The sequence below is a fragment of the Triturus cristatus genome, chromosome 7 (genome assembly GCF_964204655.1).
Source record: "Triturus cristatus chromosome 7, aTriCri1.1, whole genome shotgun sequence".
NCBI lineage: Eukaryota > Metazoa > Chordata > Amphibia > Caudata > Salamandridae > Triturus > Triturus cristatus.
Genome location: NC_140590.1, coordinates 46,448,063 through 46,462,438, shown reverse-complemented (window position 1 = coordinate 46,462,438; position 14,376 = coordinate 46,448,063). Strand labels below are relative to the sequence as shown.

Sequence of the window (14,376 nt, the reverse complement as noted above, 5' to 3'; positions counted from 1 at the left end):
CTCGCCGGGGTCTTCCCGGGCCTCGGCGGATGTGACTGGGGGGGAGCCACCGGTCACGAGGTCCTTTATGGAAGAACTGTTTAGCTCCCTCAAAGAGGACTTCCAGACACTGAAGCGGGAAGTGGCCAGCGAGGTCCGGGAAGTGCGTAGGGAAGTGGAGGGCCTTGGCGAGCGCGTTGAAACGGTGGAGACGGAGGCCCAATGCCGGGATGAGGAGATAGTCCATCTTCAACAGGACGTTCTCCGCCTCCGGGAGCAGTGTGTTGAGCTCCAGGCCCACTCTGAGGACCTTGAGAACAGGTCACGGAGGAACAACATTCGAGTGCGTGGTGTGCCGTCCGCAGACGAGGGGTCCGATCTGAGGGGCTACCTGCAGGACCTGTTCCGAGAGATCCTGGGGGAAGCTGCGGACTTCCCTATTCGCATTGATAGGGCACATAGGGTTGGCCGGCAGCGCCAGTCATCGGCACCTCCACCAGATATTTTGGCTTTCCAGCCCGACTTCCCGCTGAAGGAACGCATCATGACTGAGGCCCGCAGGAAACAGCCCCTGACTTTCCGGGAGCGGCCTGTGGCGCTTTATCAGGACCTCTCCGCCATCACGCTGCAGAAACGCAGGTCCTTCAGGATTGCCACTGACTTTTTGCGCGAACACGAGACGCCGTACTCTTGGGGACATCCCTTCCGCCTGATCTTCCGGTGGAATGGGGTGCTACATCAGCTACGCTCCTTGCAGGACATTTGTGGGGTCCTGGGGCTTACGGCGGCGGAGGAGGAAGGGGCTACACCGTCGTGGAGGCCCTCGGAGAGACGGAGCCGGCGGAGGTCGGGGAGCTTGAGCAGGTCCACCGCCGCACGGGGGCGCCAAGGGTGTGGCGGCAGTTGAAGGCTGCGAGGAAGCTCCTGTCGGCACTGGATCTTGATAGGGCGGAGGAGTATGCCGCCTTGCGCTTGAAGCATGCCTTCTACACTGGGGGGGGACAAATGTGGTAAGCTCCTAGCACACCGGCTCCGGGTCACGCAGCAGCGTAGCGTCGTGAGGGAACTGGTGGGTACGGACGGGGTGGTCGTCTCCGGGGACGCAGAGGTAGCGGAATCTTTCCGCGGCTTCTACGAGGCGCTGTATGCTGAGGAGCCCTCCTCGCCGCGGGCTGTGGCCCCTGTCCTTACTCGGCTATTTAATTCCTTCTCTGAACCGGGAGCCATCCCACCGGATCTCCTGAGGGCGACGGACTCGGTAATCCCGAAACCTGGGAAGGACCGGGCCTTCTGCGGTTCGTATCGACTCATCTCGCTTTTAAATGTCGACCTCAAGTTGTATACGGGGATTCTAGCGTCCAGGCTGGGTCCACGCCTCCCCGGATTGGTGGAGGCGGACCAGGCTGGCTTTGTACCCGGCAGACAGACGGTTGACAATACCAAGCGGGTGACGCATGTTCTGGAGAAGGCCTCGCGGATCCCGGGGGAGCGGATGTTGCTGTCCGTTGATGCGGAGAAGGCCTTTCTACAGAGTTCACTGGCCGTATCTCGAGCTGGTTCTCAAGAAATTGGGAATCGGTGATAAGTTCCGCACCATGGTATTCAACTGTTACAAGCATCCTTCAGCGTCGGTGCGGGTCAACGGCTGTAGCTCCGGTGGATTTGCTATCGAACGCGGCACGAGGCAGGGCTGCCCCCTCTCGCCGCTTTTGTTTGCCCTCTACATGGAGCCGTTTGCTCAGAGGATTCGCAACAACCCGGATGCTATTGGGGTCCAGATGGGCCAGTATGTCCACACGGTTAGTCTCTATGCGGACGATGTCCTGTTGACCTTGGACGACCCTAGGAGGTCGCTGCCTGCTTGCCTCCAGGAACTGGACGCCTTTGCACGTGTGGCCGGCTTCAAAATGAATATGAGCAAGTCGGTGGCGTTAGACGGGTCCCTGGCTGCGGATACCAGGAGGGACCTTCAGCGACTCTTCCCCATGCAGTGGTCCTCGTCCACGGTGCCATATCTGGGGATTCTGCTGGCGCCCACATTGCCGGAGATGGTTACGGTCAATTACACCTCCCTCAGCAGGAAGATCAAGGAGGAGCTTGGCCGCTGGAGCAAGGGCCTACTGTCCTGGCTGGGGCGCATCGTGGCGGTTAAGATGACGGTGTTGCCCCAGATACTGTATCTTTTTCGGGCCCTACCTCTCCAGCCCCCGGTGGGCTGGATACGACAAATGCAGGCTGACATCTCCCGCTTTGTCTGGCAGGGCCGCAAGCCACGGATGAAGAGGGTCCTCTCCACGCTTGCTCCGGAGGCGGGGGGTCTCGGTATTCCGGACCTCCGTAAGTACTTTCAGGCGGCACAGCTGCGATATTTGGTGGAGTGGAGCAGGTGGGAGTCCGACAAACACTGGCTCTTTCAAGACCAGGCAGTGGCGGGCCGCACCTTACAAGAGGTTCCATTCTTGCGCCGCGCGCATCGCCCCCCTAACCTTTACGCCTCTTTTGTTACGCGGGTCCCCCTGAGGGTGTGGGATGCAGTCTGTGAGGCTCGGGGCCTCACCACCTTCCCTTCGCCGTTCACACCCATAGTGGGCAACCCGGACTTCTCCCCAGGGATGGAGCCGGGAGCTTTTACCCATTGGGTGCATGCGGGCTGCAGGGTGCTCTTCCAGATCTATGGACCGGAGGGCGTGATTCCTTTTCAGCAACTTCGCCAGGAATTCGGCCTGACGGAGCTGGACAGATTGCGCTACATGCAGGTTCGGCATTGGGCCCTCCAGCCCCAGGTGCGTGACACGGCTGCTCGTCAAATTACACCGTATGAGAGGTGGCTGGCTACCCGGACCTCCGAAGCTAAGCTAATTACCGATCTGTACAAGTACCTACAACCCCCGCCGTTTCACTATTATAACCCGGGGAGGGAGCGCTGGCACAGAGAACTGGGTAGGACGCTCAGCCACAAGGACTGGGACAAAATTGCGTATCGGGCGCGGCACTCTGCATATCATACGGGCCTTACGGAGACCTTTACTAAGGTGTCCACTTATTGGTACTACACCCCGGAGAGACTGTATGAAATGCATAAACACACTGACAAGGGGTGCTGGCGGGGCTGCGGGCAGGAGGGTACCCTCTCACACATTCTTTGGGATTGCCCCGTGCTGACCGCTTACTGGAAGGAAGTTTTGGACGAGGTGGATAAGCACTTTGGGATAGAGCTGCCGCGCTTCCCGGCGTATGTCCTGCTGGGCCTCCCCAATGACCTAATGTACCCACTGAAGTCCCGCAGGGGTAGGCAGATCGCGATTGCGCTGGGTTCTGCGGTCCAGAACATCCTTATCCACTGGCGCACCACCACTGTCCCCTCCATTACGGGTTGGTTGCATAGGCTCTGGCATGTGCTGGGAATGGAGAAGTTGTCGCTTACGGTGGCGGGGGAGATAGACCAATATGAAGAGCTGTGGCAACCCTTTCTAGCGCTGCTGTCCACCGAATTCCGGGAGCTCACCTGTCCGAGGTATCTTAGGCTTCTTAGGCTGACGCCGCCGGTGATCCCGGCGGATTAGATCACATGTGAGACGGGGTCCCCGGGAGGGGGGGGGGATAAATCTGGCGCGGGACCATAGGACGGGGGGGTTGGGGTATTGTTTTTTTTTTCCCTCCTTTCTTTACTGGGGGGATGAGGGATGGGGGGGGTGGATTGTGCTTTGTTTAGTTGCTGCTGGCTTTCATTGCTCAGATTTGGGGTGTTGGATATGCACGCAGGGATCCCACAGATTGCATTTCTTGCCTTTCATTTACTGTGCTTTTCCTCTGGACCACCGAGCTATCCTTCGCCAACCCTCTTGAGTTGCACCTTTTTCTTTTATTGTATTATATGTACCCTAACCTCCTATCCCCCTCCCCCATGGTTTGTTTTGTTTCAATAAAAACGTTTTAAACATAAAGATTCGGACCCAGGTCAACCCCTCTCCCCCAAACTCATGATTCTTACATTGGGGTACCCGAAGGAAGAGCTACCAGAGAAATCACTCACCTGCCAAAGTCGCAGAGCTTGAGCACAGCCGTGTCTGGATCTACTAGCAGGTTCTGTGGCTTGATGTCTCTATGGCAGACGCCCTGGGAATGGATGTAAGCTAAGCTGCGGAAGAGCTGGTACATGTAAACCTGTGGAGAGGAAAGACTAGAATCAAGCAAGGCTTGAATTGCACGGCAAATATTCATTGCACGGCTATCGTCTAATCAGGAATCTTCACAGGACACAGTGACGTGACTGGAAAAAGAATCCCAAGCTTGAGTCTAGTGCTTTAGAAGGCTATGAAAAAAGCTACAATGACCACTGACCAAGTCTGCAGGACCCATTGACACAGATGTAGTTGTCATACTGTTGCACTCATACTAAACCATCCCTTCATACCTATCCAACCAACATGTCAAAAACAAGCCATAAAAATTTGCAAAATAATCACATGTAATAAAAAGTCAGTGGTGCTTAAACAGTTACTTTCAATGGACCTCTATGGGTTAAAATCCCCATCACCAACCTAGGCTGTACTTCCTCTACATCCAGCAATAGGAAACAAAGTTAGTGAGAAAGCTACGAATGTAAAAGTGATAGTCTGATCTCAAACTGAGAAACTCGGTCACGTAACTGGATATCAAAAACATTGAGTAGAAGCCAGTGAACGAAGGTCTTACCATTGTGCACAGAGCCAGCGGGAAAAGCAGAGCGACCAGCTCTTACCTCTAACATTACACACCTGTTTGCAGCAGAAAACCTCCTGGGAGAAATCCAAGTTATGCTGTGGAACAATGCAGGCAAGGGTCTTACTAATAAGAGCAACCCCTTCCTAGACCTCTCAGCGAACAAATGAAAACCAAACGCCTTTGTCCTTTCAGTAATGCACAATGAACCTGCTTTTAAAACCTTTTGAAAATAGGCTCACATCCTACTAAGAAGTCTTCTCTTTATGCTTTAGGGTTTGTTTTTTTAAGGGAGGGGGTAGAAGAATAATCATATATATATATATATTGAGTCTTTGACCAATGCATAGTCCAAGCCAGGCAGAGAGTGGAGATGTTTAAACCGAGGAGTTGCTATGCAGCCAAACGCCTTTGCCCAGAACAGTGACAAATTTAAAAGGAAAGCTATGCATCTATGTTGGTGGAAACTGATGCTTACTCTGTAATAGGAGTTCTCGATGCCAGAAACTTGGATTATAGTTCACCAGTAAAACAAAACACACAAACACCCCTTCTGCCCCAACAAACATACCTTCACATAAACCACAGGAATGGTGGTCTTTGCTTTGGTAAAATGTCGTGCCACCCGATACACTGTTTCTGGCACGAAATCCAGCACAAGGTTCAGATAAACTTCGTCCTTCTGCAAAGAAGCATACACAATATGTGATGAGACTGAAAACATCAGTAAGTAGGGGCCAAAGGAGAAAAACAATGCGCTTGTGGGAGAGTTTAGAGGGGAAACCCAATTTAGATCTGGGAAAAGCGGAGTTGTGGGAAAGGGGAAGCAGAAGCCAAACAGGAGTAGAGAGAAGCAAAAAACAGAGTAGAAATTTTAAAAAATTGTAGCGGTGGACAAAGGAAAAGAGACTAGCATCATCTTGGTAGAGAGGTGAGAGAAGAATGTTGCACTGGCAAGCACCAAAAGTGAGATTCTTGGCTGATGTACCACATTACTCTGGGCAGCATAGCGTAGTCTCATCCAAGAGGATAAAGTATTGCGCTCACCTGTGCCCAAAGAGATCTGTGCAAGCCCAATCTAGTATCAAACCTACATCTGCACTACCAACCTTAGGAGTCAACAGTTGTAAGGGGACGAGGGAATCTTCACAGCAGTGCTTGTATTTTGAGAAAAGCAGGATTGCAGTGGAGAGCACACAACGTGACTGACCGAGGCATTGGAAGACGAGGATTTGGTGTGTCAGAAGCAGAGTGAAGAGGGAATAATCGAATAACTGGATGGATAACTGCAGCAAAATAGGTAGGGGTAAAACAGTAGAAATGGCAAAGGGGGGGAAGGGGTAGGGCAGGTGGGGCGAAGCGTGAGCAGTGGCAAATGCATCAGAAGAGGAAGGGGGAGAAGGGAGGTAGTGGACGTAGAAGGGGTGAATCAGAATTGGTGTAAGAGTGGTTCTGCGCCGAGGAAGTGCTTACCTTCTCACCACTGGAGTAGAAGAAGTACCGTAGTCGGACAATATTACAGTGGTCCAGTTTCCTCATGATTTGCAGTTCTCTGTTCTGATGACAAAAACAAGCAAAAGACAATTATATCCCCTGAACACTTTCCCACAGCGTGCAGAGGCAGCAGGTTGTGCTTTGTGTAAGAAACAGGTTTATTTGTGGTGGGGGATTGTCCACTTCAAGAAATAACCCTTGTCAGGGTGAACCCTTAAAGTCACTAATTTAACCGAATCTCTACCCCCTGGTAGCTATGGCACAGAGCAGATGGTCTTAACTAAGGGCAACATATAAAGCATTTAGGCACTACCAAAACAATAAGCTCAATATGCAAAACAAAAATCACCATACTGAATTAGAAAACAAAATGACAAAAATCAATTATGGGAAGCGGAGAAATAAATGTACAAGGTTTTAGGTAGAAAGATGGAAAAAAGAACTGTGAGAAAGTGCCTCTTGACATAGTGAGCCCCCCACTTTTTGCCTGGACATCGATGTGGTTTTGCCAGTGCGGCTTCCCTAAAAACTATTCCCAATTGGCCCTTCAGGCCCCTGTAAGGCCCTAGTAAATGGTAACTGGGCATGGGGATAGAAGAGGGTCGCCTAGGGATCCATCACCTAGGCATTCAGACTGCCACTGTAAGGTACCCATTTGCCCAACCAACTACTTTCCTAAAACGCTCCCAACATTTAGTATTTTGGTGGCTCCCCCAGACATAGAAGGTAGATTCTGCCAACCTACGAAGAAGACGCCGTGCTGCAAAGCCTGAAGACAAGTATTGACTTGGCCCCAGCCCTACCGGCCAGTCTCTATCTTTAAAGCCTCTGCAAAAACGACACCCGGCCTGTGGCCAGCGACATCCAAAAACCCAAGGAAGGTTCTCTGCTCTTCAAGGCCAGAGAACAGTGGCCCTGTCCCGAAGAATCCAACGGCAAGGACTCCGGTTTCAGTAGTAACCGTGACTCCTGCCCACTCTGCATCCGACACCCAGTCTGAGTAGCTCACATGGGCAGTAGTCTACCCAGTAGTGATCCTGGCCAGCATTGTCTGACCCCTCTTGGACTACATAAGGCCGCCTGCAGCCTGAATCTAGAGGCTCCCCTGACCGCCACCAGCTACAGTCAGTAAACTCAGACGCCTAAAGGCTCCCCTGGACCATGGTGAGATAAATAGACTGTGCCCCTACAACCCCCTACATCACTACTGCTCTCTGCTGTTTGTCTCCCTCCTGCAACCTCTGGTGCAACACCTGCAGCCTGTTTCTCAAAAGTAGAAACTTTATTTCAAAGATTTAGGCGTCCACGCTAAAATTGCACTCAGACCCGGCCGCCCCTCTGCTGCTGGTGGTGTATGTTTGATGCAGCATTGTGGCCCTCCCTGTGCTGGCCCTAACCCCCAAAGCTTGGCCTCTGCAACAGATTTACGTACATGCAAGCAGTGTGGCATTGAGCACCCCCAGTCTCCATTGAAAGGCATTGGGCCTAACTTTATTTTTGACCTCTGCACCCAGCCACCCCTATGCTGCTGCAGTTTGGTACTCCCCTGACCCTGGCAGTCCATGGGTTCAGAAGACTGGAACTGTATGAGCAATACTTACCCGTATAACTTATAGTTTACCTGTTGGTGTAGTTTTGCATCTTGAAGACTTTCTGGATTCACTATGCTGTGCATTATTCCGCGATCTAGTGGTTGGGTCCAGAATTGTTGTATTTCTTCTCTTTTTTTGTGGCCCAGGTGGGCGTCGACATACCACCATTTGGTGTTCTTCGTGACGTCAACGCGCTTCCTCCGGAAGCTCCCACCTTTGGTCGCCATCTTCGGGGTCTTTATTTTTTGCTAGTTCTTCTCATTTAATCCTTGTAAAGTCTCGCCTTCTGTCCCCCTTTATCCTCCTGTCTCATCTTTCTGGTGGAGGAGGGTGGGTTCGCTAGTGAATCCAGAAAGTCTTCAAGCTGCAAAACTACACCGACAGGTAAGAAACTATACGTTTTGCAGCGTGAATCTTTCTGGATTCACTATGCTGTGCATCGACTTTGTAGCGGTTTGTCCTTATAGTGGTGGTTGGGTGGAAGATGAGCATTGGTTAATGAAAATGTGTTGCAAGACCTTCTGTCCCACTTTGGATATCCACACAGTAGTGTTTCGTGAACGTGTGCACTGAAGACCATGTACCCGTTTGGCAAATATCTTGAATTGGTGTATTGGCTAGAAACGCAAGTGTTGCTCCTTTCTTCCTTGTTGTGTGCATGAACTGCTCCTTGTATTGGCTGAGCTGCCCGTTTGTGGCAGAGCAGAATGGTTTGTGCAATGGTATTTTTGGTAACAGGTCGAAAAACTGCTGGCGAAGGATACAAAAAATTGCTTTGTTTTTCTGCACTCTTTTGTCCTTTCCATATAGTGCATCACTGCCCTCCTGGCGTCCAGTGTCTGTAAGGCTCTTTCTGCGCTTGTGGCCGGTTTTTGGAAAAAACTTGGTATTTGAACTGTCTGGTTGATGTGGAACTTAGACACCACCTTTGGCATGAAATGCGGGTCCTTTCTCATGACAATCCTATCACTGTGTATTTGCAGGTAGGGTTCTTGTAGTGTTAGCGCTTGCAATTCACTTACTCTTCGCAGTGATGTGATAGCCACTAGGAAGGCTGTCTTTAGTGTGAGCATATGTAGTGTAGCTTTGTGAATAGGCTCAAATGGTGCCTTCATCAGTTGTGTTAGCACTACATTGACGTTCCATGCTGGTGCTAGCATTCTGCCTGGAGATGCGATCCTTTTTGCACCTTCTAGGAATCTTTTTACCACCTGTGATGTGAATAAACTTTTCACTGTTTCTCCTCTTGTGTAAGCCACAATTGCCGCTAAGTGGACCCCTAGGGATGTGTAGCCTAGTTTATTCTGCAGTAGATGCGTCAAGTATCTTAGTACTGTTGATTCCTTAGTAATTTTTGTTTGCAGATTCGCTCTAATGCAGTCAGTGAATCTTTTCCACTTTGCTACGTAGCACTTTCTTGTGGTCGGTCTTCTTGCCTCTGAGAACCGCCATCGTACTTGCCGGTAATGAGGTGTGCGAACTCTTGGCCCTCAGGAGCCATGGAGCTAGGCTGAGGCTTTCTGGTTCTGGTGTAGTACTCTTCCGTTTTGCATCGTTAGCAGGTCCTTCCTGGCGGGGAACCTGTGTGCGTGCATTTGTGACATCTCCATGATTTGTGAGAGCCATGTTTGTCTGGCCCACTGGGGTGCTATCAGGATGAGCGTCATGCTGCTGAACCTGCACTTGTTCAGCACTCTGTAGTAGCAGTATTGGTGGAAAAACGTAGGCAAATGTCCCTGACCAGCTTATCCATAGCGCATTCCCCACGTTACTCTGGATGCGAAGTGTTGGCATTTTGCATTTTTGGTGTGTTGCAAAGAGGTCTATTTGTGGAGTCCCCCATTTGTGGAATACCTTCTGGATTTCCTGTTGGTTGATCTCGCATTCGTGGGATTCTGACGTCTGTCTGCTAAGCCAGTCTCCTTCTACATTGTCCTTCCCTGGTAGCTGTACTGCGAACAGGTCTATTTTTCGGGGGATTGCCTATCTCCATATTTCCTGCGCTAGCCGGGAGAGTGTCACTGAGTGCGTCCCTCCTTGCTTGTTGATGTAGAACATGGTAGTTGTATTGTCTGTTTGTATCAGTACTCTGTTCCCGGACAGCAGTTTCTGAAAGGCCTTTAAGGCTAGGAACACTGTCTTGAGCTCTAGGTAGTTGATGTGCTTTATTGCATCCTGATGTCCCCACAACCCCCTTACTTTGAGGTTGTGTGTGTGCGCTCCCCACCCCTTCTGGGAGGCGTCTGTTGTGATTGTTACAGTTGGAGTTGGTTGTGTGAATGGTCTCCCCTGTGCGAAGTTCTTCTGGTTCCACCATGCTATTTCTTGCTGTACTGTGTGTTACAACCACTAGATCCTCCCAACTCCCTGTTGCTTGTGACCATTGCTGCTGGATCCATTGGATCTCATGAGTAGGCGAATATTCGGTGCCAAATGTATGCATGATGCCATCATCCCCATCAGTTTGCTCACAGTCCTCACTGTCAGAGCTTGCCCCTTGCGGTAAAGACGCGTCTCCTTGCATATAGCCAGAGTCCTCTGTGCACATAGAATCACCGTGCTCTGTATGGTGTTGATCTCTACTCCTAAGAATCTCTTCAGTTCTGGTTCTGTTGACGTCTTCTCCCAATGGGTCGAAAACCCCAGTTGGGCAAGCGTCTGTATCACTATCTATATGTGCCTCTTGCACCTGTGGTATGAGCTTGCTTTTACCAGCCAGTCGTCGAGGTATGGGTATACATGCATCCCCTTCCTCCTGAAGTGTGCTGCTACTGCCGCCAGACATTTTGTGAAGACTCTGTGCTGATTTTAATCCGAAAGCTAGCACTGAACTGGTAGTGATTTGTGCCTATTGTAAACCTGGGGAGGTGTTTGTGTTTGCTGTTGATGGGGATGTGCAAGTAGGCGTCTTTAAGTCTATAGTTGCCATGTAGTCTCCTTTTTGTAGTTGAGGTATGACCTCTTGGAGCGAGGTCATCTTGAACTTTTGAGTGTTTATTGACCAGTTTAGGAATCTGAGGTCTAGAATTGGACGTAATGTTCCGTCTACCTTTGGTATGAGGAAGTAGGTCGAGTGTACCCCTTTGTTCCGTTGTTTTTGTGGCACAATTTCTATGGCTCTTTTCTTTAGTCGTTCTCTTGCTTCCTGCCTCAAGTGTGTCAGCTCTTCTGTTGTGCGCACTCTGACCCGTGGTCTTCTGTTTTGCAGTGGCCTTTCCAGGTCTATACAGTACCCATATTGTAGGAGGTTCAATATCCATTTGTCTGATGTTATTTTGCTCCACTCCTTGAGGAAGTGTCTTAATCTGCCTCCTACCGGTGATGTGTGTTGGAGTGTAGTGAAGATTGCTATCTATATACGTACAATGCTAAGTTAGCACAACCGCGTTAGATGTTAGAAAGCCATCTTGCCGCTTTTGCACACGACACTGTAGTTACATGTTACATGTTATTAATTGAGAAATGCTTGCTCGACTTTGATTCACATGAGAACTGTGTTGTTCACATCGCTAACAGTGAATAGCGACCTTGGTCTTAACATTGTGTAAAGAAACAGTCTGGGTCGCTGTTGGGTTCAGGTTGTTCGGCCCACTATTTAGCCATAACACGCACGCAGCTGCAAATACCTGAAAGTCGAGTGCTTTTAATATTGCAGGCTACATGCTTTAGACACATTCGGAAGAAGAGCTTTCCCAGCAGCAGAGCATAGCTGATCCTGTGATGTGATTCCACTAAGCTGATCTTTACGGTATGGGGTTCCCCATTCAAGCCTAGAGACCTTTTATTAGTCCAATAATAATATTAGTTTACTAGCGAAAGGAAGGTGGCTGATATCCACTGTCATTTTATTATGATTACTCCTTTCATTTTCTATGGTATTGCAACTATGCTGATGGTTTTGATCTTAATCATGTGTCTGCTTATGTTAGCCAAAGTACTGCATCTTAGGACACGAGGTTTATAAAATAAACTCTTTAAACTTTACCGTGTCTCTGTTTATTCTGTTGTGGACTGATATGAGAATAATTACGAACAGGTATTTCTGATTCCCACCATTCATGAGAATACCGTAAGTCGCTTGTTCTGGGTTGTCTATACATTGGGACCGCCGAGATAAAACTCGGATAACCAATGGGACACTGATGCTGGTCGGATAAGGGGTTCTGAGGTGAGTTTTTGGTACACCACAATTCACTGAGGTCCTGGTTTCCTGTGCATAGTTCTGTGCATAAGCAGAATCCCTGCAACATGGCGCACCTAACGTTTGGTCGATTGATTTGAAACGCCTTAGTAGTGCTTATATTAGTCCACAACACCCTCACTCTGGTTTCCGGGAGTGACTGGTTTAACCTACCTGTGTTTCGACTAATAGGTTCTTTCAAGCTTGATCATTAAAAAGGTTTTTTTCTGAACCCCAGTGCTACTGTGGATATCGTTGTTACTCTTTAGTGTGTCCCTATGGCGGTTGATATAGCCGCACACCTCTGCGCCGTCATTGGACGACGTATGGGGTGCCGGATGATGGGATGGCTGTTATTTTTGTGGTGAGCGCTGATGCATCTTACCCATATGAGTTGTTTTACTCTTGCGTGACTTTTCCGGCGGTGGATGTGGACGATGATACGTTTCATTCCTTTACTCCCACGCAGCTACCTGCAGTCTATACGCTGTATAGGACACAAGAAATTCGTATCTCTGCCTGGCAGCATACCATTTGGTTTAATGGGGCCCTTCCCCATGCGGTTGCACCGGCTAGAATGGGCCGGTTGTCTATTACAGGGGCCACATGGCCGGTGCTAGCCGGATTTACGCCTCATCCCCGCTATCTCACGGTGGCCGAGTTGCGAGTACTACACACAGCCCTGATTACAGTTCATAGGGCTTTAGTGCAGTACGTGTCGCGCAACGTGCAGGTGGGGGGACCTGCTGTTGCGGGACAACCAACAGACGACCATGCTGTGGTTATTAGTCCCGTTACGGTTAATTCGGTAATGGGCAAGCGCCCCCAAAATAAGGATGATTTTCCTTATTGGCTTGCTGAGAAATTTGACCAACTGGAGGCGGTTTTTCCGCATACCTCTCCTGTGGAGAAACACAGGATTCTCACCATTAGTTTGCCGAAAGACTTGGTCCCAGATAGGGCCGATTGCATAAACTGGGGCAAGGTCTTTGCCGCGACCTACTCTAAGTGCTTCGGCGCTCCGTCTAGGTCTGTACTACCCTCCGTCATTAAACGTGTTCAAGAGAATCACGGAGCGGAGGCTGCTGTTGAATTAGGAATGAGGCTTGTCGGAGTGTTCGATGTGGTGGCTTCCATGGTAATGGGCAACCTCAAAGGCGATGCCATGCAGTTCCAAGTAGCTAATCAGCTGGACCGCGTGGATGAACTCGATAGGCCTAAGGAGTTCGCTAAAATAATTGGCAAGCCTATAGGACCGTTGGCCGTAGTGCTTTGGGTGTTAAACCAACTGTGGTAGTTCCTGATATAGTACAGCAAACTAAGGTGAGCTCGTCTACTAAAGACGAACGCCCACATTTTCTTAAACAAAGTTGGGGAGCAAAGAAACAGGAAGCAGAAACAGGGGTCTTGTCCTGCCTCGCCCGTGCAGTCATCTAGCGAACGCACATATGATCTGCGCGATCGATCTCGTATTTAGTCACCTGACAGATTTCAGGTTTCAGAACAACGCTCTCCTTGTTCTTCACAGGAAACATCGGCTTCACAATCCGGTGGCGGAGACCGTGGGAAAGCAAGGGGTGCCCAAAGTCGCGAGCAACCCTGTCAGACTGACAGCAAAGGCAAGCAGGACGAGTCTGCAAGTCAACGACCCCCGTTGCAAAAAAAGAAAGTTGCTGCGCTAACAGCGAGGTATGCCACAGATGGTGCGGACGCAGCTTCAGAACCTGACATGGGCACTAACGCTGCTTGACAGCGCGGCGGAAGTTACAGTAGTGCGACAAGCACTGCGTCCATATCTGGTGGCGACAGCAACTACCCTCCGTCATTAAACGTGTTCAAGAGAATCACGGAGCGGAGGCTGCTGTTGAATTAGGAATGAGGCTTGTCGGAGTGTTCGATGTGGTGGCTTCCATGGTAATGGGCAACCTCAAAGGCGATGCCATGCAGTTCCAAGTAGCTAATCAGCTGGACCGCGTGGATGAACTCGACAGGCCTAAGGAGTTCGCTAAAATAATTGGCAAGCCTATAGGACCGTTGGCCGTAGTGCTTTGGGTGTTAAACCAACTGTGGTAGTTCCTGATATAGTACAGCAAACTAAGGTCGTCTACTAAAGACGAACGCCCACATTTTCTTAAACAAAGTTGGGGAGCAAAGAAACAGGAAGCAGAAACAGGGGTCTTGTCCTGCCTCGCCCGTGCAGTCATCTAGCGAACGCACATATGATCTGCGCGATCGATCTCGTATTTAGTCACCTGACAGATTTCAGGTTTCTGAACAACGCTCTCCTTGTTCTTCACAGGAAACATCGGCTTCACAATCCGGTGGCGGAGACCGTGGGAAAGCAAGGGGTGCCCAAAGTCGCGAGCAACCCTGTCAGACTGACAGCAAAGGCAAGCAGGACGAGTCTGCAAGTCAACGACCCCCGTTGCA

General features: G+C 50.2%; 1 protein-coding gene across 1 annotated transcript in view; it reads right to left on the bottom strand.

Annotated features, from left to right (window-relative positions):
• GSK3A (glycogen synthase kinase 3 alpha) overlaps nucleotides 1-14,376 on the bottom strand; it is a 393,550-nt gene that overhangs the window by 313,349 nt on the left and 65,825 nt on the right. Inside the window, exons 3-5 of the mRNA XM_085615588.1 lie at nucleotides 6,154-6,237; nucleotides 5,252-5,362; nucleotides 4,013-4,143 (exon numbers count right to left, since the gene is read on the bottom strand). Of these exons, the coding sequence (XP_085471714.1) occupies nucleotides 4,013-4,143; nucleotides 5,252-5,362; nucleotides 6,154-6,237 (326 nt within the window). The remainder of the gene's footprint in view (nucleotides 1-4,012; nucleotides 4,144-5,251; nucleotides 5,363-6,153; nucleotides 6,238-14,376) is intronic.